We start from the raw sequence: 25850 nt of genomic DNA on the forward strand, positions 1-25850 counted from the left end.
CCATCTGAATCCCCAGATACACGATGGACTGTGTTGGGATCAGATGGGACTTCTCGTAATTGATCAGGAGGCCTAAAGATTTCGCCAACAGTAACGTAGTCTGAAGGTCCGTCCTCCAGACACCTTGCTCTCGACGACGACCGTATGAGCCAGTCGTCCAGGTAAAGGGAGACTCGTATCTTCGAGAGGTGAAGCCACTTTGCCACATTCCGCATCAGAAAAGTGAAAATCATGGGAGCTGTGCTCAGTCCGAAGCATAGAGCTCTGAACTGGAAGACCTGTCCTCTTAAAATGAACCTGAGAAACTTCCTGGACTGGGGATGGATGGGGACATGGAAGTAAGCGTCTTGGAGATCTAATGACACCATCCAATCCCCTGGTCTCAAGGCCCCTAGGACCGATTGTGATGTTTCCATTTTGAAGCTTTCTTTCTTCACGAAAAGGTTCAGACTGCTGACATCTAGGACAGGCCTCCATCCCCCAGACTGCTTCGGTACCAGGAACAACCTGTTGTAGAAGCCTGGGGAATCTGTCAAGAGCACTCGTTTCTACGGCTCTTTTTCTCGATCATTTGATCTAATAAATCGAGTAGAATCTGTTGCTTCTGCGGCTGATAAGCTGGTGACAGGTCTATAGGCTTCATGCTCAACGGGGGCATGGAGAGAAAGGGAATTTTGTATCCCTTTTCTATAATCATGAGGGACCAGGTGTCCGTCCCCCTTGCTCTCCAAGCCTCTGCGAAGAGAGAAAGTCTCCCTCCCACCGGTGCCTGAAGGCAAGGTTGTCACTTCTTCCTCTTTGCTTTGCGGGGGTTCTGCCTCTAGCAAAGCCCCTTCCTCGTGTAGCAGCTCTTGATGGTGCTTTGCCACGAAAGGGCTTAAAATTCTTCTTTGGTACCTGAGCTACTCGAGAAGATTGTGCCGCAGGAAGTCTAGATGATTGCGACAGCAAATCCTGTGTCGCTTTCTCTTTCAGGTTCACAGTATAAATCCTTTACCATGTTTTCAGGAAAAAAGATGGAAGAAAAAGAGGGGGCGAATAATAACTCCGCGTTTCTGCGTAGGGGAAACTGCTTTAGCCGCCGTTAAAACTGCAGAAAAGCGCTCGTTTCTTTAATATTCCCGTAGTAAAACCTGGGCAGCTAACTCATCCGAGCCATCCCTTACTGCTTTGTCCATGCACGACAGGACGCTCGATAACTCTTCTAATGACAATGATTCTGGACTCTTAGCTTGCAAACCCAAAGCTCCCAAGCACCAATCTAGGAAGTTGAATACTTCCAACGTCCTGTACAGTCCTTTTAGATGGTGATCTATTTCCGGCATAGTCCATGAAACCTTAGCCGAGGACAGGTAAGATCTTCTTGGTGCTTCGACTAGGTTTGAGAAGTCACCTTGCGCAGACGACGGAAGTCTCAACCCCGTTTCTTCTCCGGTCTCATACCATATACCGGCTCTCCCGTTTAGCTTAGGCTGGAGGAAGCGCAAAGGACGTCTTTCCTTTCGTCTTCCTTGATTCCATCCAATCATTCATCCTCTTCAACGCTCTTTTAGTAGAAAGCGAAGCAGCCATCCTAACAAAACCTGGAGTTTTTCTCGTCTTGGATGAGGATAGTTGCGATGGCGGCGAGAGAGGAACTGGTGCTTGGAATTTTTCCGAAAACAATTCCTTCAGTAAGCGCGTTAACGTGCTATAATCCGTAGACGCTTCTGAAGGCTCTTCCTCTTCTGCAGGATGCGTATCGTTAGAAGACTCTCCTTGATCTTGACGGTCCGAAGTTTCTTTAGCTAAACAAGAAGTGGTTCTCCTTTGAGGCTCTGTTCGTAAGGGGGAGTTTCTATCCGCTGAAGGAATAGCCGAGACAATGCGCGAACGAACCGCCGTTGTCTTTGAAAACTTCAGACTCTCTTGTAAAGCTTTGTCTTTCGAAGTCATTAAAGGCAAAGGTTCTTCCAAAGCCTCTTTGCGGGATTCCTGTCGATCTTCCCTCAATTGAGTACGTTTCTCTTTCCGAGAATCCCGAAAAGTCGGGTGTCTATCGTCATCGCGAGCGCCCTTGCTAAGAGAGCGAGACTTAGGACTCACAGGAAGTCGAGCCAATGAAAGCTTCCGATCACTCTGGACTCTAATGTCTACAAGACGCTTATCCATCAAAGAAGCGTCCTCAAAAGCGTCCTGAAGCGGGACGTGCTCTAATGGACGTCGAGCGTCTTTCAAATTTCGCTTAGGACGCTTAACCTGTATCGGGGCGTCCTCTCGAGCGTCCTGGTGAGTCTTACGATCTCTCTTAACGCGTGCGGAGTTTCTCATATTCTAAAGCACGAGCCTTTCGTCGATATTCGTACAGCATTTCCCTTTCTTGAGGAGTAAGATCAGACACATAATCTAAACGTTGTTCTCTTTGAATCCTAGAGCCTTCTGGAACGTCCTGATACTTTTGGCGTTGGTAGGCTCTCTCATGATAGAAGCGTCGAGTTGATGCAGAAGTCCGTTGAACGTCGACACGAGGCTTCTCTTGCTCGTTCTCAACCTCCTGACAAAAGCGAGGGCCGCTTGTGCGACAACTAACGCTTCTGTCCCCATCGCCACTTCTGGACACTCTCTCTCCGGAAACACTTGCGTGTTCTCGGTTGAGTCTGAAGGATCCCGAAGAAGACGACGCAGGAGAGGCTAAAGAGCGAGGCGAAGCCGACAAAGGTTGTTTCGATCTTTTAACAGGAAGCCAAAGATCCTTTCTACGCCGATGAGGCTCCTCTTCTCCCCTTGCGAAGAAAGCCGACAACCGTTGACGCAACTGCCTACGAGTCTCATAAGACGGTGAGTTCCCGTTCAGGAGAAGGACTCATCATATGCGAAGAAGGGCGAATCGCGGAGCCCTCTTCTTCCTCTGAACTCTAAGACGCTGATAGTTCTCAAAAGCGTCCTCATCAGAAGACGTCCTGCCTCTCTTCTTAGGCGTCAATTCTTCGAAGTGTTCGGGTGATGATGAAAGATCAGGACGAGAGTAGGACGTGAAGCGTCCACTTCCTTAAAACCTCTCCTAAGAGGACGAGAAAGACGTTGGCCGCCTGCGCGACAACTAGTGTCAAACTCGTACTCCTCGTGAGAGGCCCTCCGAGAGCTCCATCCCCGGTCAGGGGAGGACGCCTCAGAGGACGAAAAGCACTTCTTTAATATCCGTGCTCGATCACACGCTTCGGCAGCCTGGGAAGCGTCCACAGGATCTGCTGAAGGGACGCCTCCAGACCGGTGGGAATTTCCCGTAGCCCTCCTTCGGTTTTCAACATGTCCATTCCCTGAGTCCTGGGAGTCCGACAGAGGTCTATTCCTAGAGGCACTATGGGACCGATCTGACGCCCCCTCCACTACACTAGGGCACTAATATTTCCACTACACTTCACTGTGGTCTTCAATGCACTCACTTTCGATTCTAGTGCACGAATCGACTCCATGATGGAAGAAAGGGCAATACCTTCCGAAGCAATAGCTTCATTGCCCGAGGGCAAATACACAGGGTTAGATGTAACAACCTCTACAGGAAGGTTAGAATGCGAATTACTATCCTTACTCTTCACAGAAGCACTTCTGGAGGAAGATCTTCTGATTCTATCCCTTTCAAGCTTACGAACATACGAAATCATAAGTCTTCCATTCATTTTCGGTCAACCTTTCACACTCTTTACACCTATCATTCATCAAACAAATATGATCTCTACATTTCGTGCATACTGTATGAGGATCTACCGAAGCTTTCGGTAGCCTCACCTTACACTCTAGCACAGTACACACTCTAAAACTAGTTGCAGAAGATCCAGACATATTAGAGAAATCCAAAACAAATTCAAAGACAAACCACAATCGCGTATGCCATCCACCGAGCAAGTTTCAAAAAACCAAGAGACAATCAAATACTCAAGTGAACAAAGAGTTTTCCAAAATCCTAGGCGGAGGTCTGTAAACAGTTGTTTACCGACCGGCGACAGAGAAAAATCTGAATAGAAAATGGGAATGGTTCCTGACACCCGCCTCCAGCGGCGGGGAATGGGTACTAACCACCTGGCCGACCACTGCGTTTGCCGGGAGTTTTGAAATTCTGTCGGACTTCGGAGAATACAGCTATATATATATATCTGACAGGTAAGTGTCATGAACCAAAAGGATGTGTTTCAGCTCCCTGCCCCAGCACTGAATCCGCCGATACGTAAGGGCCTAGCCCAAAACACTTTTCATACGTAATCGATACGTCTTTTAGGTAGTGATTGGAGAAGACTGATTCACACCTCCAAAAGTGGCCTTCATGAGGTTTTGCAATGACATATTCTTCTTGAAAGCCAAAGACGTCGCGATGGCCCTTACTTCGTGCGCCTTGACTTTCAGAAGACTAAACTGTTGCTGATTGCACGATGTGTGGGCTTCTCTAATAACATTCCTGATAAAGAATGAGAGGGCATTTTTAGATAAGGGCCTACTGGGGTCCCTTACTGAGCACCAGAGATTGCTCTCATTAGCAGCAAGTCTTCTCTTCCTCTGAAGATAAAATTTCAGACTTCTCACCGGGCAAAGAGATCTCTCCTCTTCTGTCCCCAACTAAGGAGGATAAGCTTTTTAATTTCAAAGCTCCTGGGCCACGGTGAAGAAGGGTTTTCATTCTTGGCTAGGAAAGCCGGAAGAAAAGAGCAAACCGCGGAGCCTCCATGGAAACCTACCTCACCTTCTAGAGCCTGCAGCTCGCTGACTCTCTTCGCTGAAGCTAACGCACAGAGAAAAAGTGTCTTCATCGAGAGGTCTCTGAACGAAGCTGTATGGGAGGTTCGAATCTTGAGGACCTCAGGAAGAGCAGCACGGCGTCTAGATTCCAGCTAGGAACTAAGCAAGAGGTTCTTTTAACCGTCTCAAATGATTTGATTAAGTCATGGAGGTCCTTTGTCCTTCGGATATGTTTAATCCTCTATGACTAAAAAACTGAGGAACATGCTCCTGTAGCCCTTGATGGTGGAGACTACTAACTCGCATTTTTCCTCAAGAAGATAAGGAAATCTGCTATCTGAGTCACAGAGGTACTGGAGGAGGAAACTTTATGAGTCCTGCACCAAGTCGAAAAACATCCCAACTTCGACTGTTAGACTCTAGATGTGGAAGGTCTACGTGCATTGGCAATAGCCCTTGCAGACTTTGCCGAAAAGCCCTTAGCTCTGACGAGACTCTTGATAGTCTGAATCCAGTCAGACTGAGAGCGGGGAGGTTTTTGTGAAACCTGTCGAAGTGGGGCTGTTTGAGCAGATCGACTCTTAGTGGTAGGGATCTTGGAACATCCACCAGCCATTCCAGTACCTCTGTGAACCAGTCGTGGGCGGGCCAGAACGGAGCTATCAAAGTCATCGTTGCTCCCTCTGAAGCTGCGAACTTCCTTTAGCGTTTTTCCCTAGAATCTTGAAAGGCAGGAACGCGTAAAGATCCAGGTTTTTCCAATCCATCAGGAATGCATCTATTGCCACTGCTCTTGGGTCCGCAATAGGGGAGCAGTATAGATCTATCCTCGCATTCCTGGAGGTCGCAAAGAGATCGAGATGGGCCTGCCCCACGTCCTCCACAGCTCCTGGCATACGTCCGAGTGCAGAGTCCACTCTGAGGGAATGACTTGATTCCCTTCTGCTTAGCAGATCCGCTCTGACATTTCTTTCTCCCTGTACGAACCTGGTGAGAAGACTTATCTTCCTTTCCTCCAACCACAGGAGGAGCGATCTCGCTGTCGTACGAGGGAGAAAGAGTGAGTCCCCCCCTGTTTCCGAATGTAAGCCAGGGCTGTGGTGTTGTCCGAGTTGATCTGAACTGACTTTCCCTTTACGAGGGGTTCGAAGGTTTTGAGAGCGAACCAAATCGCTGTTAGCTCTTTCCTGTTGATTTGCCAGGACACCTGATCCCCCATCCAGGTTGCCTGACACTTCTCTCGACCCGAGAGTAGCTCCCCAACCTATGTCCCGATGCGTCTGCATATAACACTAGGTTGGGGTTCCGAACCTGCAAGGAAAAGGCCTTCCTTGAACAGGAGAGGGTCTAGCCACCGACGGAGATCCTCCTTTATCTCTTGCGAAATCTGAACGCAAAGTCTAGACCTTGAGATCTTCGGTTCCAGTTCCTCGTCAGGGGGAGAACTGTAGGGGTCTGAGGTGCAACCCTCCCTAGAGAAACGAATTGCTCCAGCGAGGAGAGGTGTCCCCCAACAGACTATCCACTCCCTCGCTGTGCATACATCTTTCTCTAGAAAGATTGCTACCTTCTCCGAACATCGGGTTATCCTCTCGGGGAAGGATACGCCCGAAAAACCTGAGAAGCCATCAGAATCCCCAGATAGTTAGCTCTACTGGGGATTAGCTGTGACTTCTCGAAATTCACTAGCAAACCCAGAGAAGCTGCTAGATTCAAACGTTAATCGATAAGTCCTCCAGACATTTCTCCTTGGACTTGGCCCTGATTAGCCAATCGTCCAAGTAGAGGGAAATCCCTCACTCCCTCGAGATGAAGCCACTGCGCAACGTTCTTCATCAGCCCTGTGAAGACTTGGGGGGCTGTGGAAAGGCCGAAGCATAGGGCCCTGAACTGAAAAAACATTCCCTTCCCACATGAATCTTAGAAATTTGCGCGTGACGGAGGATGGATCGGCACGTGGAAGTAAGCGTCTGAAGGTCAGTGACACCATCCTCCAGGGTTCCCCGGGACGAAGAGCTGCTAAGACTGATGAAGTTGTCTCCATAGCGAACTTCCTCTTCTCACAAAGACGTTCAGGGCGCTTACGTCCAGAACCGGCCTCCATCCTCCTGAGTTCTTGGAACTAGGAACAGACGGTTGTAGAAACCAGCGGAAAGAGGGTCCTGTACCATCTCTATTGCCTCTTTCTCCAACATCAGCTCTACTGCTAGAGCGAGGGCTTGATTCATGAGTGGCTTTGATTCATTGAGTGGGTCTTTGTATTTGGCCCACCAGTTCCCTTGGTGTGGTGGTCAAAGGTGGTCTCGAGATAAAGGGAATGAGGTATCCCCTCTTGATGATAGCGAGGGACCAGTTGTCCGCCCCCTTTCGTGCCCAGACTTCTGCAAAGTTCAGAAGTCTGGCACCCACAGTTGTCTGGAGGACACGCGAGCTACTTCTTGGCCCTAATAGACGAGAGAAGGTCCTTCCTCTTCTAGGTGGTCTCGAACCTCTGGAGGAAGAATAGCGGGACGAAGGGCCTCCTCGAAAGGGCTCTTGCCTACTCTGAGTTTCCTTCTTCGTTTTCTGTTGGAACGAAGGTTTCGGGATTCTAGCTGAGCGAGCCAGCATATCCTGCGTCGCTTTTGCTGACAACGAGCTGGAGATGTCATTAATTATCTTCTTCGGGAAGAGTTGCGGAGAAAGCTGAGAATACAACAAGGAAGCTCTCTGTGCATGAGAAACAGCCTTGGTAAGAAAGGAGCAGAAAACCGCCCTCTTCTTTACTACTCCTGCGCCAAAAAGGGAAGCTATCTCCCCTGATCCGTCTCTCACTGCCTTGTCCATACAAGACAGCACTGCGTGAAGGTCTTCAGGTGAAAGAATGTCTTGATCTTGAGTCCTCTTAGCCATGACTCCAAGGGTCCAGTCAAGAAAGTTAAAAACTTCTAAGACTCGGAACATTCCCTTCAGGAGGTGATCCAACTCGCTCATACCCCACGTCGTCTTCGCAGAATTAAGCGCCGAGCGACGTGCGGAATCAACCAACGAAGAGAAGTCCGAGTCTTGCTGAAGAGGGGAAGAGTCAGACCCAAGGGCTCTCCTGACTCGTACCAGAAACCCCATCTTACACGTAAGTTTTGGGGGGGGGGGGGGGGGGAGGGGGCACAAAAGAAAATATGGTCTTGCCTTACTCCTCCTTCGATACCAACCAGTCGTCAAAGTTCTTAAGAGCCCTTCTTCATCGACACTGTCGGTTTTTTTTTTCATCTTACGACTGAAGACTTCTTAGTCGTATTGGTCGTTGAAAATAAGGACAGAGGTGACGGAGGAGCAACGGCCGAAAGAGACTCCCCAAAATCTTGCAAGAGGAGGTCGGTCAGTCTCTTGTATGACGAAACTGAAGCATCCTTGGGCAAATCTTCCTCAGAATCCCCTTGGGCAAATCTTCCTCAGAATCCCCAAGATATTCTTCAGACGAATGACATTTAGAAGTTCTACTGCCATGGAGAGAGCTATTCCTCAGAGAGCGCCTACTGGGAGAATGTCCACTGGCGGAGAGCGCCTACATGGAGAGCCCCACTGGGAGAGCGCTTACAGGGAGAGTGCCTACAGAGAGAGCGCCTACTTGGAGAACGCCTACTAGGAGAGTGCCTACTTGGAGAACGCCTACTTGGAGAGCGCCTACTAGGAGAGCGCCTACTTGGGGAGCGCCTACTAGGAGAGCGCCTACTTGGGGAGCGCCTACTAGGAGAGCGCCTAATAGTGGAAGCTCGCCTGTTGGAAACAAAGTCTAAGTCCACAGATGAGCGCCTGGACAAGGGAGAGCGCCTATCAGGCTCTCTGCGCCTGCTAGGCTCTTGGCGCCTGCCATCCTCAATACGCCTGCCAGGCTCTTGGTGCCTGTCAGACTCAAAACCCCTACCGGGCTCTTGACACCTGCCACGGGGAGAGAAAACATCCAAGAGGAGTCCCTGTCCTAAGCACGGCGCTTACAAGGCTCTGGGCGCCTATCCAATCGGGATTGATCCAAACGGAGGGAATGCTTCCACTGGGCGCCTACTAGGCCTTCCTTGGCGCCTACTAGGCTCCGAGCGCCCGTCAAAAGGAGAGCGGCTACCAGGCGAAGAACTCCTCCTTCGCTCCTGACGATAACGAGGCTCTTGACGTCTGTCAAGCTCTTGACGCCTAACTGAAGAGGAGCGGAAATCCTGAGGAGAGCGCCTGTCAGGCTCCTTACGCCTGACATGCTCAATACTCTTGCTGGGGAGAGAGGAGAGCCTACTAGGAGATTGATCCCGAACTTCAGTCTGCACTTCTGACTTCCTGCTACGAGGCTCAAAAACTTCTCTAGCCGGAGGAGAGCTAGCAGAAGGGACGTTCTTAGACTTCTTCACTGGAAGCGAGGCGTCCTTCCGACGATGAGAAGTCCCGGCAATAGAATCAGCTAAAGCCGCAATCTGCGCCTGCAGACCCGCCAGGATGCGCGCAGGAGACCTCTTGAATTCCTCTACAGGAGACGAAGTCCGAGACCGAACAGGAGAAGCGTAAAAAGAAGAATTCTTGGCCCTCTTGCGTTCCACTTCTGGTTCTTCCGCGAAGGATTCGGGGCTGGAAGGAAGGGCGCAAGGAGCTTTTCCAGGGCCTCTTGAAGAGGGCGAGACGACTTCGAGGCGCTCCATCTACGCTTAGGAGAAGGCGACAAAGATGACGAGAAGCACTGGCGCAATAACTCCTTCTTGGCTCGATCCAAGGCAGCCTGGGAACGAGCAACAGGATCTGCCGAGGGGACACCCGACCGGTGGGGGTTCTCCCTAACCTTCCTGCGGCTTTCGACTTTCCTCCTCCTCCACTGGCGGTCTGGAGTCTGGAAGAGGGTCCTACTGGAAAACCTGGAAGCGTTCAGTGAGCGTCAGAACGCACCCTCCACTGGCACTGATCCAACTTGCACTAGCTACTCTTACCTTGTCGAGAGCGAGCGAAGCTCTCCTCACTCCTGATCGAGGCTCTCCGGAAAGCAACTTCCGAAAAGGAATCTTCGGGCTTCAAAGCTGGGCGCAGGGCTGAAACAAGAGAAGGAACTACTACTGCTACAGGGTTCTCAACATCCATTTCACTGACTCTAGATCTACTTGAGCTCCTTGAAAGAAGCTTACGTGCCCTATCCTTCTCCAACTTCCTTAAATAAGTAGAAAGAGCCTTCCATCCATCTTCATCTAAACTCTCGCATTCTTTACAAGGGTTAACAAAAGAGCAATCATTCCCCCTACAAACCATACATATGGAGTGAGGATCCAAAGCAGCCTTTGGAAGCCTCACTTTACATTCACTCACTGAGCAAACTCTAAATAAAGAAGGTTTCTTAACCTCAGAATCATCCATGATTATTAACTCAAAGAACAATCCAAAAGAAAATCCAAAAGCGTAAGCCAAGCCAACAAACAAAAGGTACTTCACCATAATCCAATTCGTCGGCAACGAGAAAGAATCTAACTATCGTAATGACTGAACAACAGGTGTCCTAGCCGGCGACAGAAAAAAATCTAAGAAGAAAGGGGGACTGGTTCTTACACCCGCCACCCAGCGGCGGGTAAGGTAGATCACCTGACCTACCTGTAGCGTGTGCCGCGAGTTTTGAATTTTCTGTCGTGATGTCAGAGACATAAGCTAAGTATATATCTGGCAGGGAAGTTCATGTACAAAAATGTTGTTTAAGCACTTTCAACCCTCCTACATCCTGGGATGATCATGTGTGGCATAACATAACTCTTGAACTTAAACACCTACAGTTTGAATGAATATGGGGGAAAAATGGTCAAATTATTTGAATGGGCCATAATTGACTTATGGCAGCATTAACACCTCAGACCAGGATACGAGGGAATTAGCGACTTGAGATTTCGCAGGGGAATTTATACACTACTGTATACATCTTTTATATATTTTCTCATAAATAAACCCAAGGATTGCTGTTGGTTTTTGGTTTTAGTTCTATATTTACAATAGTAATTGTAATTCTGCAGACTAAAATATTAAGAAATATTAGAAAAAAGCATGTACGGTATACAGTAAACCCCCATATTCGCATTCTCAAAATTCATGTGCTCACCTATTCGCAGATTTTTTTTATGTGGAACCTATCTATACATTATTCACAAAAATTTGGCAATTTACTGACATTTTTGTCACAAAATATCAATAATTAATGTATTTTTGATGCTATTTTCATGACTAAATATTTTCATGATAAAAAATTATTACTAATTTTCAAATATTAAGTTCAATATGATTAAATAAATAAAAAAAATAATTCTCTATCTCTCTCTCTTTCATTCTCCCTTCCTATCACAAATCTCGCTCTATCTCTCTCTCTCTTTCTGAGATGAGAGAAGTTTTATGTGTATGTATGTTTATTTGTTCTGCAATAATAATAATAATAATAATAATAATAATAATAATAATAATAATAATAATAATAATAGAACTGGCCAGCGATGACACATGGCAATGGTTACAGAGGGGAGAGCTCAAGAAGGAAACTGAAGGAATGATAACAGCGGCACAAGATCAGGCCCTAGGAACCACATATATCCAAAGAACGATAGATGGAAATAACATCTCTCCCATATGTAGGAAGTGCAATACGAAAAATGAAACCATAAACCACATAGCAAGCGAATTTCCGGCACTTGCACAGAACCAGTACAAAAAGAGGCATGATTCAGTAGCAAAAGCCCTCCACTGGAGCCTGTGCAAGAAACATCAGCTACCTTGCAGTAATAAGTGGTACGAGCACCAACCTGAAGGAGTGATAGAAAACGATCAGGCAAAGATCCTCTGGGACTATGGTATCAGAACAGATAGGGTGATGAGTGCAAACAGACCAGATGTGACGTTGATTGACAAAATCAAGAAGAAAGTATCACTCATTGATGTCGCAATACCGTGGGACGCCAGAGTTGAAGAGAAAGAAAGGGAAAAAATGGATAAGTATCAAGACCTGAAAATAGAAATAAGAAGGATATGGGATATGCCAGTGGAAATTGTACCCATAATCATAGGAACACTAGGCACTATCCCAAGATCCCTGAAAAGGAATCTGGAAAAACTAGAGGCCGAATTAGCTCCAGGCCTCATGCAGAAGAGTGTGATCCTAGAAACGGCACACATAGTAAGAAAAGTGATGGACTCGTAAGGAGGCAGGATGCAACCCGGAACCCCACACTATAAATGCTACCTAGTCGAATTGGAGGACTGTGATAGAGAGAGAGAGAGAGAGAGAGAGAGAGAGAGAGAGAGAGAGAGAGAGAGAGAGAGAGAGAGAGAGAGAGAGAGAGAGAGAGAGAGAGAGAGAGAAAATAATAATATACACTGTTCTTACAATGTTTATGGATTTCTATAGCAAGCTATTTAAACATTTTAAATAAAAATCATCTCTGAATCTTTTCCTTGAAGTTGTGAGGCTAGGGGGAGGAGGGCAGACCTGTCAAATATGTCACATTATTTGACATTTCCTGGCCACAAGGGTAGATGTTGCCACTCCCAGATCAAATCAATTTCTACCTTCCCCCTCACCTCTCTATCTCTCTCTATTCATAGCCAAAGGGTACAATGAGAAATGGATATACAGATAGATAAATAGATGCTTCACCATTGCTGAAGCTAGTGAGGATCTGTGACCCGCTTCAATCAGACCTGAGAAGTCTCCTTGGGTGGTGGCAGCCACTCCAAAGGAGGAGGGCTCCTCTGGTCATGTAACACAAATAGTACCTGCTGTGCGGAAGACGAGAAGGCGGAATACTAAACCATGCCTCCCCCTGTTCCCCCTTCTTGGAAAGCCAGTTCTCCACTTCCCTGAAGGCTTTCTTCGAAGAAGAGAGAACCATCTTCAGAAGTTTCACAGAATCCGATGGTTAATAACTTGCTTTCATGAATGACGACGTGGGAGGAGGAATTGCTGGAGATAAAAAATTCCAGAAAATTCTGTAATAAATACTGCAGCAATGAAGCATAAGGAGAGGATGTGGATTCTTGTTCCGGTTCCTCTTCATCGGACACAATCAGGGATAATACTGGATTCGTAGGAGGTGCCAGAGGCACCGTAGGCTTCTGAAGAAATCATAGAATACTATCCAACTTACTCTGTGAAGCGCTAAAGAAGGATCGAAAACAGAAGGCTGCAAATCAACAGCTGAGTTATAATCAGTTGACATAAGTCTCATAGATTCATTAGCATGCTTGTGAGTTACAGAAGAACCACTCACAACCACAGCACGGTTGGATCGACCATGGCGCTCGGCAACATCATGGCGCTCTGAGAATACAGGGTGCTTGGGTACTTCAGGGCACCAGGCCACTTCAGGATGCCTGGGTGCTTCAGGACGTTTGGATGCTTTGGGACGTCTGGCCACATCAGGGTGCCCAAGTGCTTCAGGATGCCTGGGAGCTTCCATTGCTTCCGACTGCTCTGTCAGATCAGGGTGCTCTACAAAAGAGCTTCCTGAAAGAAAGCACCAGGGAGAGGAACGACAAAAATCACTAGAAGTAGGGCGCTTAACACTCGACGAGATCCAACGATGAGATGAAGAAAAGTGGCTATGGTGTCCTTGCCGAGCAAGTGAAGAAAAATACTCAGGACTATATCATTTGCTGCAAGAAGGTTGAGGACTGAAGGAAGGCTCCCTCAAACTTTGACGTGCAGCGGCGGAGACTAATCCCTGAACAAAAAACGCCTCTTCAGTGGGCAAGATTCATAAGGAGGGTTTGTATATCATGTATGAACAACTATGAACCAATTGTTAGAAGGTGGAAAGTAAGATAATAGAAAATATGAATGGAGTACAGTGGACACCCCGTATTCATTCGCGGACTCACACATTCAGGGATTTCTCTTGGGAACGTTTCCCCGCATTGTTCGCGGAAAATTCGCACATTTGCTGTATTTTTCTATGAAAAATATCCACAAATTCCTGGGTTTTTTTTTTTTCATCAATTTCATCATAAAATGGACTTTTTGTGATAAAACTATTAAAAAATCCAAGTATAAAAATTATTAGTGGGTTTTTCTTGAGTTTTAACTAACAAAATAGGCTGTTTTTAGTGTTTTTATAGGGGTTCCAAACATTCGTGGGTTCTATTCACGGGGGGGTATGGTACGCATCCCCCGCGAATACGGGGGGGACCACTGTACGTATATAGTAAAAGGAATAAAAGGGGTTGCAGCTTAGGACCTAACGGACTGTGCGAATAACCTTAAGTAATGCATAAATTGCACCACAAGGGGTACACTGATGCCTATCCCTTACAGGGTATACACTAAATCACTAAAAAGAGAAAGGCAAGAAATGATAATCAAGATCTAAGCTAGTCAATGAGGTAAGCAAAGGATTTTGTTATTATATATAGGAGAGGCGCAACCCTAAATTGCCAAAATATATAGGATTTACCCACCTCTCCTTTACAGCGATATCTGAATATACTCTGCTAGTAAGACACTCTAAATAGACCTTAGAGCATGGTGGATAAAATATGTATCAAAAATATTTAAAATAAAGGAACTTTTTGTTATAAATACAGTACTCACCTTTCCTTAAAAAATTCTGCTAATTCCTTGCTGGCTGTTTGGCCCTGTTTCATATTCTGATACAACACATTCCAGCCATTGTGTTCTTCCCCCTGAAATTTAAAGTTAGAATCTTTAAGGAGTTATAAAAATCGAATGACTATAAGACATTCTTACTTTTGGTTAGATTTTTCAAATGTGCACTTGCCAAAAATAAAATTTTTATAATAAAATCACAATTTTTGAAAGTAGATAGTATTTTTCCTAACTATTCAAACCTGAGGTCCTTTACAATAGGAATTACTTACGACAAAGATTACTTATGTTGAAGCTGGAACACGGACATTAAAATTCTTAAACAAGGTGGTTAGGCAGTAACAACCATCCAGTAGGCAGGGATACCTCAGGTTTGTATAGTTAGGAAAAATAAATTTACTTTAAATAATCGTGATTTGTTACTACACAATATACAAACCCTCAGTCTTTACAATAGGAAGACTCACTGGTTAGAGGGAGGAATATGAGTGAGAGACTAGAACTGAATGAAGTTCAGCACACCTGGGCTACTCCTCCTGGTCAATAGAGTGAGGAGGAGTGCCCTGCCTCCGACACTTTGATCGGAGCATAAGAACTGCCTCTGTCACATTGGTTGGAGCATAAAATAAAAGATCAAAAGTCAGACCTCTAGGCCTTTTCAAAATGAGAGAGGAATTGTAACTCATATGAAAAAGGCAGTGAAGAATGTAATGAGTAGGCAGCATTAGGGCAAAGATATAATACATTCCTGCCTTACTGCCTGGGTTTCCTTCCTCCCCTTGCTAGAAATAAGAAAATAGAGAGGAAACTTGATGTGTTGGCTTACCGCATATAATGCTCGACCAGCAAGTGTAAGTTCAAGTCCTATTCTCAACCTGAAGGAAGAGAAGTAGAAGGATGAGGAGGAGGAAGAAGAGACCAGCCACTCTCGCATCCTTCTTACCTCTAGAACTGCACACCATAGGTGAGATGCAACTTGTCCTCTTGAAGGAGCAGGTAAACAACCACACCTTGTTGAGTATCCACCACAGGTCCAGATAAAAAGTATTCCAAGGGCCTGTGGGCAAACAACCCAAAGGAAGAAAGACATTATGTGGTCATAATGGGACTACATCTATTTTCAGAATGCGATGGAAGGACAAAGCCACCGGCACTGTGCGTTCTCCAGGAGTGTGTGCATGTGTAGCTGTCCGCAGAACTCGAAGATGATTGTATATCAGTTTAGTCAGTTATTCTATTTTTATATTCTGTGTTGGTGAAAGCTGGGCATTGTTCAATGTATGGTAAACGTGTTTTATTTAAAAAAATGTATTAATGTACTTAAGATGCATTGTGATGTCATAGAAGACAAGATGGCGATGGCGTAAAAGGTAAACAAAACAGGGAGGGGTAGAGGCGACATGGATCTGGAGTTTTGGTAGGATAGGAGAGAGACCTCTCTGTCTTATGGGAATTTAGGGGTTGTAAGTCTTGTTGTGGTGTTGTTCAAAGTCTCAAGCTGGATTAAAATAGAACTGAGGAATGCGAACTGGAGGGTAGCTTGAATGATTATTGAGTGTAGAAAAAATTAGGCTAGGAAAATATTCAAATATGGAAGCCATGTCCTTAGACACTTCTCTATTGCCGAGTCGGTAGTGGAGAAAGGAAATCGACATCCAGTGTAAGGTGTCGAAACTGCAGTACAGCGACCCATCAATAGGACAAAGTAATGATTGATCTGGATCAACAATTACAAAGACCAAGGCATAGGGGATCATGAAGGATTCAAACTGGTCAAAGCAGATGCTGAACATTTCAACATCCAAGGCATCTATCCTCTTCGTCAATGCCAAAGAGAGAGAGGATGCATCCTTGAAAAACAAAAACTCTGATGATTCTTGTAAAGGCTCGCACGTCCTAAGAAGAGTCAAGTGATGTCCAGAGGCCTGAGGTCCCTGGGATGGCAATAAAACCTGTGCCTGCAATGAGAGCTGGAAGTCTTTAGGCATGTAAAACACAGGATGTACAGCCTGCACGAACAGCTTCTTGACACTGCGAAGGTTGGTTCAGGGAGGAACTCTTTTCCTTACCCTGATAGCATCAATATCAGGGCAAGCAAAGTCTTCCAACATTCATTCCAATTCGGGTTGAATAACTAGTAGTTGAACACTTTATGAATTAGAAAAATGTATAGAGGACAAAAACCACAGTATTTGTTTGAAAAATCATTCTGAACCATCGCAGTGGCCTATGGGTTAATTTGCGCCAAAGCAGAAGACTAACAGACTTCTGGAATACTTTGGGGTAAAAAGAAATATGATAATGAGTCTAATGAGAAATATCTTTGGTGATTCTCACAATAGCAAATTTGGAGCTCGAGACATGAACCATACATAAGAATTCAGAGCCAACCAAAGACCTAAGCCTGTGGTGGCCGGACAGAGATTCAAATTGGTAAACCCTCGACAGAGGAGAAACAATACCAAGACAAACAAAATCTTAGTGAGAAGACTCCATAGGCTGAGTTACCTGGTAGTACATTCCATGCTGGAATACATTCAGCTTAAGAGAGCTATCGAGTGCACTACAGATACACTTAAGCACCTGCATGTTAACTGAAATGAGAAGCAAAGAAACCCTCTAGCTTGGTGATAACACCCACCCTGTGTTGTTGTTGCCAAACCACTAGCCTCAAAATCAAAACCGGAAACTCTTGGGAGGCCCGAAAGGATTGTCCTGAGTTTCAGCTTAATTAAGAGAAGGTACTATTCATCTCGGCCACACACCAGAAGAACTAACTTGCAGATATGTGCCTACTACCCGGGCAGTGCAACTGACTTAAGGGGTCAAGAAGCTACCTTCCTCCTCTTAGGCTGGGAAGCCTTTGACGAGGGAGGTGAGGAGGCGTTAGCTGGTGACGAAGACACAGACCCCTTTCTTTGGAACCCGATAGTTCAACAAGATGACATCAGGACAGCAACACAGGAAAGGAGGGTGCTTTGCCATGGCAAGGAACCACACTGATCAAGAGCAGAGAGATTCATTTGGCAGAGCCAAGCACTCAGACTTGGCAGAGCAGGGCTGGCCAAGTCGAGTGAGCTGAGCAATCATCACCACATAATTGTGAGTGGTAATCATCAGCAAAGAACTATCACTTCTTCCCAATCAACAGTTCTCTTTCAAGGCCGCAGCTCAAAGAAGAATAAAGAGGGATTCTGTTTCTGCTGTCCTATGTGTTCGGACCCTAAGGTCCAAGACACAAGGACAGGACTTGACCATTCACCCAGGTGCTCATGCTCTGCATAAACCAAAACCAGATTGAAGAGCGAACTCCTCTGTATTGGTAAAGGCTTGTTTCACTATCCTAGCACTCCTGATAGCTAGCACTTGACGAGTGTCAGAATTTGTAAGAATTCGTGCGCTCACAGAAATTTCCGCATCTTGTAAGACAAATACGTAATCCCATTATTTGTAAAATAAATAATTGGAGAGCCATGTCTCGCCTAAGTGCTCGGAAACAGATGAAACAAAGCACTCGGCGAGCACTTGAAAATTCTAGGAAGTCAAGCGCTCAGCGAGATACCGAATTCTTGTAATAACGATTATCAGGAATGTCTGTCTTGCCTGAGTGGTTGGAAATCATAGAAAACCAGAACATTCTCCTGGAGAGTGCCAGAAACTCCTAGGAATTTCCAAATTTTGTCAGATGATCATCGGGATCTTTAGGGAGTGGAAAAGCTACCTTCCTCTTCTTAGGCCAGGAAGCCCTCAAAGAGGGAGGTGAGGAGGCGGCCACTTTCCAGCCTTCGCTGATAGTAATTCCTAACATAAAGGACCGCAGGTTTGTATATTGGGTTGGAGAAGTGGAAAGCAGAGCAAATCATCATCAGACAGCAGTCGAAGAAAAAGTGCTTAGTGACTGCAGGTAAATGAAGATACTGTATGCCCCAACATCATCCCTCGTACACCATCAGTTAAGCACCTTCTTACCAGGTTTCAACAACCAATTCCTCCTCACAATGAGAATATATATAATTCAATAGCTTGTATTTCCATGCGTATAACTTTAGATCATACGTGTGCCAAGCAATGAGGCAATGCTGACTCACATATCTCTACTTAAGTACAACTCAAGAAAGTCTGGGGAGGAACAGGAAGATACTGAGTTTCAAGTACTATACAAAAAAACAAAAAATACCCTTACCTACAGAAGATACTTTCCCTTCCTATGGGTGGAAAAAGTGACAGCAGAAAAGGTCTTACTCTAACCACAAGAGAACAGGTCAAGGCAGGTACAGACAACACTGCTGAAGGGAACTGTCTTCAATAAAGCAAAAGTATCTACTGCTGCCAAGATAATCATTAAAGAAGGATCAACCAAGTTTGGCTACTTAGCAGAAAAATAACAGCAGACAAGAGCAGGGAAACCCTTAGCTGGGGCTAAAGCTTAGGTGGCAAATGATGGGTCTTCAGGAATACTAAGGGATGGCTAAATCACTGCTGATATCCCATAAAAGATCTGGTGGGGTCAAAGAAGTATTCTCCTCTAAAGACACTGGCAAATGTTTCTTGGCCTTCCTCAGTTTGTTGATGAGCCTCCTCTGCGTAGCTCTCCACCCAGCACACCTTCTCAGGGGAAACCGGAATGAGCAAAATAGTGGTGATCCAACAGCATAACCGGAATGAGCAAAATAGTGGTGATCCAACAGCATAAAAGACATAAATTGATCACACACCAGCTCTTATCCTTCTTGTCTCGTATGGTCACTTTTCTTGTCTAAGGTCATTATGAAAACAAGACTCAAACACCTATAGGTACATGTCAAGCAGAAGATGAAATAGCGGTAACAAATAAGCAAGCAGTAGAAAGCAGCATAAATCTGTTGTCCCCACCTACTACCAATTAACCATTTTGTTAACAAATTTCACAAACAATTCCCAATTCATGCTGGAAAATATTCTGGCCATATACTAAAAGGCAATGGCTCAGGTTAAGATGGGAGGGAGGGGAAAGTCCACTCAGACATTACTCTGACCCTGGATTAGGTTAATTAAGGGAAATAAGGTTAGGTTGAATTTTTTTTTTTTTTTTTTTTTTTTAGAATTTACAGTATTCTAAGTAAGGTTGCGTAGGGGATGGGGGTGTATGGGTAGAGGTCCTCTTCCTTCAAGTCTGGTAAAGCCCAGTTATGGACAGTAGAGCAGCTACAATTCAGTCTTGTAAATAACTTTGTGACATTTTTGTACTCACTTAAATTAATAACAAACCAAATATTACTCCAACTGTTTATCGTGTGGTTTAGGTATCATACACCATTCCAGTATGTGCAATTTATGATAGTTCTACAAAAGAGCTCTGCACAGAGATATCATTTAGGGTTGATTAATAAAATTTCTGAACTGAACAATAAAGAAAAGGGTAATATACTATATAAAGTAAAACAGAGGAGATAATTTGACGAATCTACTATCATAAACATGTTTCCATGTTCATCCCCAAGGGAAAAGTATTAAACACAGCGCCCCACAGAACTTTTCAGTAAAATTACCCAATTTAGGTTACTTAGGTACGTATTACTGATCGTTCCCCTCTATAATCCTAGTTCCCTACAGAGGTCCCTAAATAATTATACTAGGTATATATGCTTATGCATCAGGATCTGAAGAAACAAAACAGAGTTGGTTACAACGATATTAATTGTCAGAAATAGGATAGGTATGCAATACCTACCTAGTGGTAGCTGCACAGTCGAGAAAAAAATTGATGAAAATGATCATATGCTAAATTTGATTTAAAGTATTTTGGCATAATGCCAAGCACTGGGGCAACTAAGGCTATTCAGCACTGAAACGGAAATTGACGGTGAAAAGGTTTGAAAGGTGTAACTGGAGGAAAACCTCAAAGCAGTTGCATTACTATGAAACAATTGTTAATAAAGGATGGACAATAAGATGGAAGAAAGAGAATATAGGCTAGGCTAGATTGAAGAAGGAGAATATAGTAGTAGTACCTAATATGAACGGAGGTACAGCAAGAGGAATGAAAGCAGTTGCAGCTAGGGGACGAAAGGACGTTGCAAAGAACCTACAGTGCACTGAATGTGGTGCACTGACGGCACTACCTGCTAGTACTGCCTTACGGGGATCACATGCTGGGTAAGTAGCTACCTAATGGGTAGGCTACGGTACTACTTTACTACCTATTTCATCCTTAACCTTGCCTAAGTCAGTCTATAAGAATATTTTATTTTTTTCATTTTAAATCAGTCAAAGTCGAGCTTACTGACCACGAGATATACTAGACATTAGTTAAGCAAGACAGATGGGTTGGTTACACCTCGTAGTAATTTAGCTAGGAGTACCGAGGGAGACTACTTAGTATGCTTTCCAAAGCCGACGAAATTTAGCCCCTTTGACTTTAATATTTCGCCTTGAAACATCCCAAACGTGACAGAAATCACCGAGAAGGATAATACAAGACAAATAGCGACGAGCTGACGTGAGAAAGTCGTGTAGTGACAGTTTTATTTGACCGAATTGAAGCGGTGGTGTCTCAAGTGGGTGGATCAGCTGACGAGTAGTAAAGTGTAGTAACCAAAGGCAACTGTCTTCCGTCAGATGGGACGAAGAAAGAAAGCATGCTTCTCTCTAATCTATTCTACGTTCATTCTCGCGCGTGTGCATGGCATAACCTCGATAATCCTACCCAAAAATAGTCGCAGAAGTCTACGGCCATGGCGTTAACACCCCTAATTGTTGACAAGTGCTTCGGCCCACATCATAACAAACGGCCCAATATGGCGACACTTAGCGCGCGATTTTACGAGACTTGGCGAGACGGCCGCCCCGCCAAGGTTTAAAATGTCATTGAGGGGAAAGCGTGCTTTTTCTTTTTCATTTTATACCTGTGAACGTCATCTTTATCCTCTTTCGGAGAACTTTCAAAGTTTTTATAGTCGTGGATATAGATCTGCAAGTTGGAGGATTACATTACGGCTATATCAACGCAATTATATCTCTCAAGGGGAAGCTGTACGTTGCTCTGTCTTGGGTGTTTTTTTATGCAGTTTATCCTTCCCCATTATGATCGAAATTTAGATTACATTTTTTGAAGCTCCATGTGATTTTTACTGGCTAGATTGTTTGAAACTATGGCAGTCAATAATTAAAATTTAAATGCCCATGACCTAACCATCTAGGAAAGAAGAAGACCTTGTGAGGAGTGGACAAAGAGGCAGGTAGAAGTGTACTGATTTCTATTGCAATTTGCAGGTAACTGTTGTTTTTGATTTTGATTAGCTGACCTTGTGTCAGCCACGGGCTCTTGCTCACAGAGCAGCCCGTAAATTGCAGGTAAAGGATTAAGGAAATTCAAATATACAGCGTGCGGGCGGAAATGTGGTATCCCGACCAGCGAGAGAGTAAAAATGGGTCGGCGATAGCCGATTTGTGTTTCTTACGAGACATATAACTTAAGGTAGGTTTACACTTACGCACTTTCGTGTTGCGGGCTGTTACGGGGGTGGGACCGCAAGAAACCGTTACAAAATTGACGCGGTTGGGAGAAAAAATGACCGTTATTTGGCGGCGTGGGGCGGACCCGGGCGGTGGGGTTACGGGCACCTCACGGCGTGTTCCTGCGGTGCCTAGCGGAGTCCTACGGAGTTGGCGCAGAGTTGGAGCGGTGTTATGGTCGTTGTTGCTATGCCAGGCCATGCGCTCTTGCTGCTTTGTTACTCCGTGTAGCGGTGGGTTGCGGTGTTGTTTCGGAGTAATAATAACATAATTCATAATAATGAGACAAATGGGAAGCAAATGATACACATGTAAAGCATAGAAAGTAAGAAAATGAACATGAAAAGCATAGAAAGTAAGAAAATGAACATGAAAAGCATAGAATGTAAGAAAATGAACATGAAAAGCATAGATGGTAAGAAAATGAACATGAAAAGCATAGAATGAAAAAAAATGAACATGAAAAGCATAGAACGTAAGAAAATGAACATGAAAAGTATAGAATGTAAGAAAAGGAATTGGGACTTGGTTATACCATAACATTTCCAACTGCAAATATCATATATTATCAACTGAGGTCAATATGTCTTTAGTCTGTTACTGATTTTTCATTGTTCCCCTGTTAATAACTTTGTCCAGTCAATGTTAATTATTTTCATTATCATAGTTGTATGTGTTCATGTTCATTTGATCATGTTCTCATTATTATTGTTCTTTACCTTGTATGTTATTATATCATTTGATGGCCATATTTATTTCATGTTACATTTCATTTTCTAGTTCAAGTTATTTTCCGAGTTCTATTTATTTCATATATCATATTTCATGTTAGATTTCCTGTTATATTTCTTCATGTTATTATTCTTTATGGCCATGCTTTTTCATTTTTCAATTTAATTTCACCCAATCATATCATCATATATATTGTCATGACATATGAAGCATCAATAAGGAAATGTAAATGCAAGTCAGTATTTCAACATATTTATTACAAAAAGAAACATTATGAATGATTTAAAATGTACAAAATCGTTTAATATTAAAAAAATAACTAAAAAATAATTTATTATTAAAAAAATAAAATTCTATTTATTTATACATTGTCGACAGGCTGTCAGTGCGCGAATGATGCCCCCGTGGTCTGTCCGGCCCTTTTTATCCTTCCCAGAATGAGCGGCAACCTTCCATCCAATCGACCTATGTTTTTGTCAAAATTAAGAGGTGGTTGTGGAATTATGGATATTCAGTGCAAAGCGAAGTCAATCATGTTAAGTACATTTCTAAAATGTTTAAAAGATCGTTGTTTTGGTTACCAAGTGATTATTTATTATTGTAAAGTCAGAGCAACCTACTTATAGAAAATGAATGCCAACATCAGGATTGCACTATTTTTACACCTAGTTTTTATGAAAGTATGATAAATATATTACGAAGTGCTAATAAGATGACCTCTTATCCACAGATAAATACGAAAGTGGTATATGAACATTAAATGAAAAACAGTGAATACGTTCCAAATATTGAAAAATTGTATCCACTATTCTACTGGAAAACTAATTTGGGAACATGTAAATAATAAATATGTAGAAAATAAAAGTAGAGAAATTTTGTTTAATTATGTTCATGAAGTTTTATAGCCATGATGAAAATAAAAGATGTTAAGGAATGCGGTTGTGGATGCATAGAAACTAATTTGCATATGGTATACTATATCTGTCCTTTGGTTAAGAATTTGTTGTCCTGGGTATTCGAATTGCTTAGAAAATGTTGCAAATTAAAAACTAATAACAGGTTAAGGATTTTAAAACTAGATTTTGAAGCAAACTCAAAAAGGGAAGAAAATACAGCAATGGTAATAATAGCAAATTTTATTTCAAGTATATGGATGGCAAGATATTTGGGAATAAGTACTGACCAGCAAATTATTAAATGTATAAAGAATAGACTGTTAAATACATCTAATGTAAATATTATAGATTTAAGTCTAATGTTAACAAAATTTTCACGAATCAGTATGTTTCTAATTTAAAAACATTTAGAAAAATAATAAATTGTAATATTTTTATATTATACATAGATCTTATAATGTATATACAAAATTGTAAAATATAATTTTGTAAAGTAATATTTCTTAATAAAAGAGAAAAAAAAGTATTGAGGTTCACCTAAAAAAAATCTACCTAGGGAGACGCCGTAATACGCTGCATGCCCCGAACACGTGCGCGCCATTTATTAATCGTGTATGAAGGCGCCGTAAGGGCACCGCACGGCACGGTAACATCACGCCATAGCACTCCCTCGCGGGTGGTACTACATTGCACCATATCACACCACGTGGGTTGTGGTGCGGTGTGGCACGGCACCGTGCAGGTTCTTACCTCTTTTGTTGCGAGGCTGCGCTACACCGCATACGGCCTTGTGCGACTTCATCAACCCACCAGACGCCGCTCAAAAATTTGAAATGATTTAAAATCCGAGTGGCTTTATCGGTCATCGCCTGGCCCCGCCAGCGAGGCAGCGCGCTTTTGGTGCGTTTATAGTGCGGTTTGTAACGGTTTCCAGCGATCCCACACTGTGACAGCCTGCATCCACGAAAGTGCTTAAGTGTAAACCAGTCTTTAGAATATAAAAGCATACAAAACATGATCTTATATGATACTATATACATTGGTGGAAAGTAAGAACAACGCTATTGTAGAAATGTGTACAGGGGAATTTGCGGATAAAGCGTTGTCCTTACAAATACTCCCCCCCCCCCAACCCAAGACAATAATTAGGGTGTAATTGTTGGATGATTTGGTGAGCTTCTGATTGCTATTCGCGGAAGCGTGTGGGATGGTGGAGGCGGCCTCGGGGCGCGCGAGACCAGCTGCTTCAGTAGATCCTCGGCCTCAGAGTCGTTGGGGTTTTTTTGAGATGGGATGCCTCCCCTGGGGTGATCCTTGTGGGGTTCGACCGTCTTCCGAGGTCGGTTGCGGCTACAACTGGTTTCAGTCGGTCGATCATGACCCAATCCTCATGACCATTTATGGAGATGAAGTATGCCTTGTCGGAGGACGTGGAAGGGGCCTCTTCAGCGGCAGGCGACATCCCTGATGAAGACGTGTTTGCAGGAAGATAGGGTCTTCGGAAGGAAGTTTTTGGTTCTGTCAGAGAAGGTCTTGATGCAGGGTGTGAATTTTCCGGCGGATTCCCGAAGTCTGGCGATGGAGATGTCTGCGTCATCGGCGTTGGTTGGGAAGAACTCACCTGGGACTGCCAATGGTTCCCCGTATACCTTCTCCGTAGGTGATGCTTCGCTGTTCGCCCGAGGGGCGGTCCAGAGGCCGAGGAGGACCCACGGTAGTTGACTCTTCCAGTCCTCGCCGGTACAGTGCGCCATTAGGGATTCCTTGAGCGATCAGTGGACTCTTTCCACCATGCCGTTAGCTGCCAGGTTGTAGGCGGTGGTGGCGTGGAGTGAAGTCCCCATCAGGCAGGCCAAGGAGGTCCACAACTCTGACAGGAAAACAGGTCTGCGGTCCGTTGTGATATCATCAGGTACTCAGAATAGGCTGATCCAGCTGGCGAGAAGGGCTTCAGTGCATGCTTTGGTGGTTGCATCCGACATTGGCGTCGCCTCTGGCCACCTGGTGGAACGGTCGATTATCCGTCAGGAGGTATCTGGTGCCTTCGGACGGGGGCAGGGGACCCACGACGTCTGCATGAATGTGGCAGAATCTTCGTTTCGGCTGAGGGAACTCCCCACGCCCGATTCTGTGTGCCGGCCTATTTTTCTTGATTGGCACAGGACGCAATTCCTGGCCTACTTTCGAGAGTCCTTCCGAATTCCGTGCCAGACGAACTTCTCCATTAGGAGGTGCATTGTCGTCCGGCCCGAGGGGTGTGAGAGTCCATGTATAATGTCGAATATGGCCCTCCTGCGGGAGGCTGGGATCAGCAGGCGGGGCGACCCGTGCTGGTGTCGCAGAGGAGCGTCGTGCCTGTGGGTCTGAAGGGCACGTCCTCCCACTTGAGGGAGGTGAGGGCTGTGCTATATGTGGCAGTCTGTGGGTCGGCGGCCTGTTCCCGG

General features: G+C 44.6%; 1 protein-coding gene across 1 annotated transcript in view; it reads right to left on the bottom strand.

Moving 5' to 3' along the window:
• The window catches only part of LOC135217710 (F-BAR domain only protein 2-like), a 69910-nt gene extending 48837 nt beyond the window's left edge, over positions 1-21073 (bottom strand). The window contains exons 1-2 of the mRNA XM_064253699.1: positions 20970-21073; positions 14270-14361 (exon numbers count right to left, since the gene is read on the bottom strand). Of these exons, the coding sequence (XP_064109769.1) occupies positions 14270-14361; positions 20970-20999 (122 nt within the window). The 5' untranslated portion in view covers positions 21000-21073. The remainder of the gene's footprint in view (positions 1-14269; positions 14362-20969) is intronic.
• Between the last annotated feature and the right edge of the window lie 4777 nt (positions 21074-25850).

Source organism: Macrobrachium nipponense, chromosome 7 (genome assembly GCF_015104395.2).
Source record: "Macrobrachium nipponense isolate FS-2020 chromosome 7, ASM1510439v2, whole genome shotgun sequence".
Taxonomy (NCBI): Eukaryota; Metazoa; Arthropoda; class Malacostraca; order Decapoda; family Palaemonidae; genus Macrobrachium; species Macrobrachium nipponense.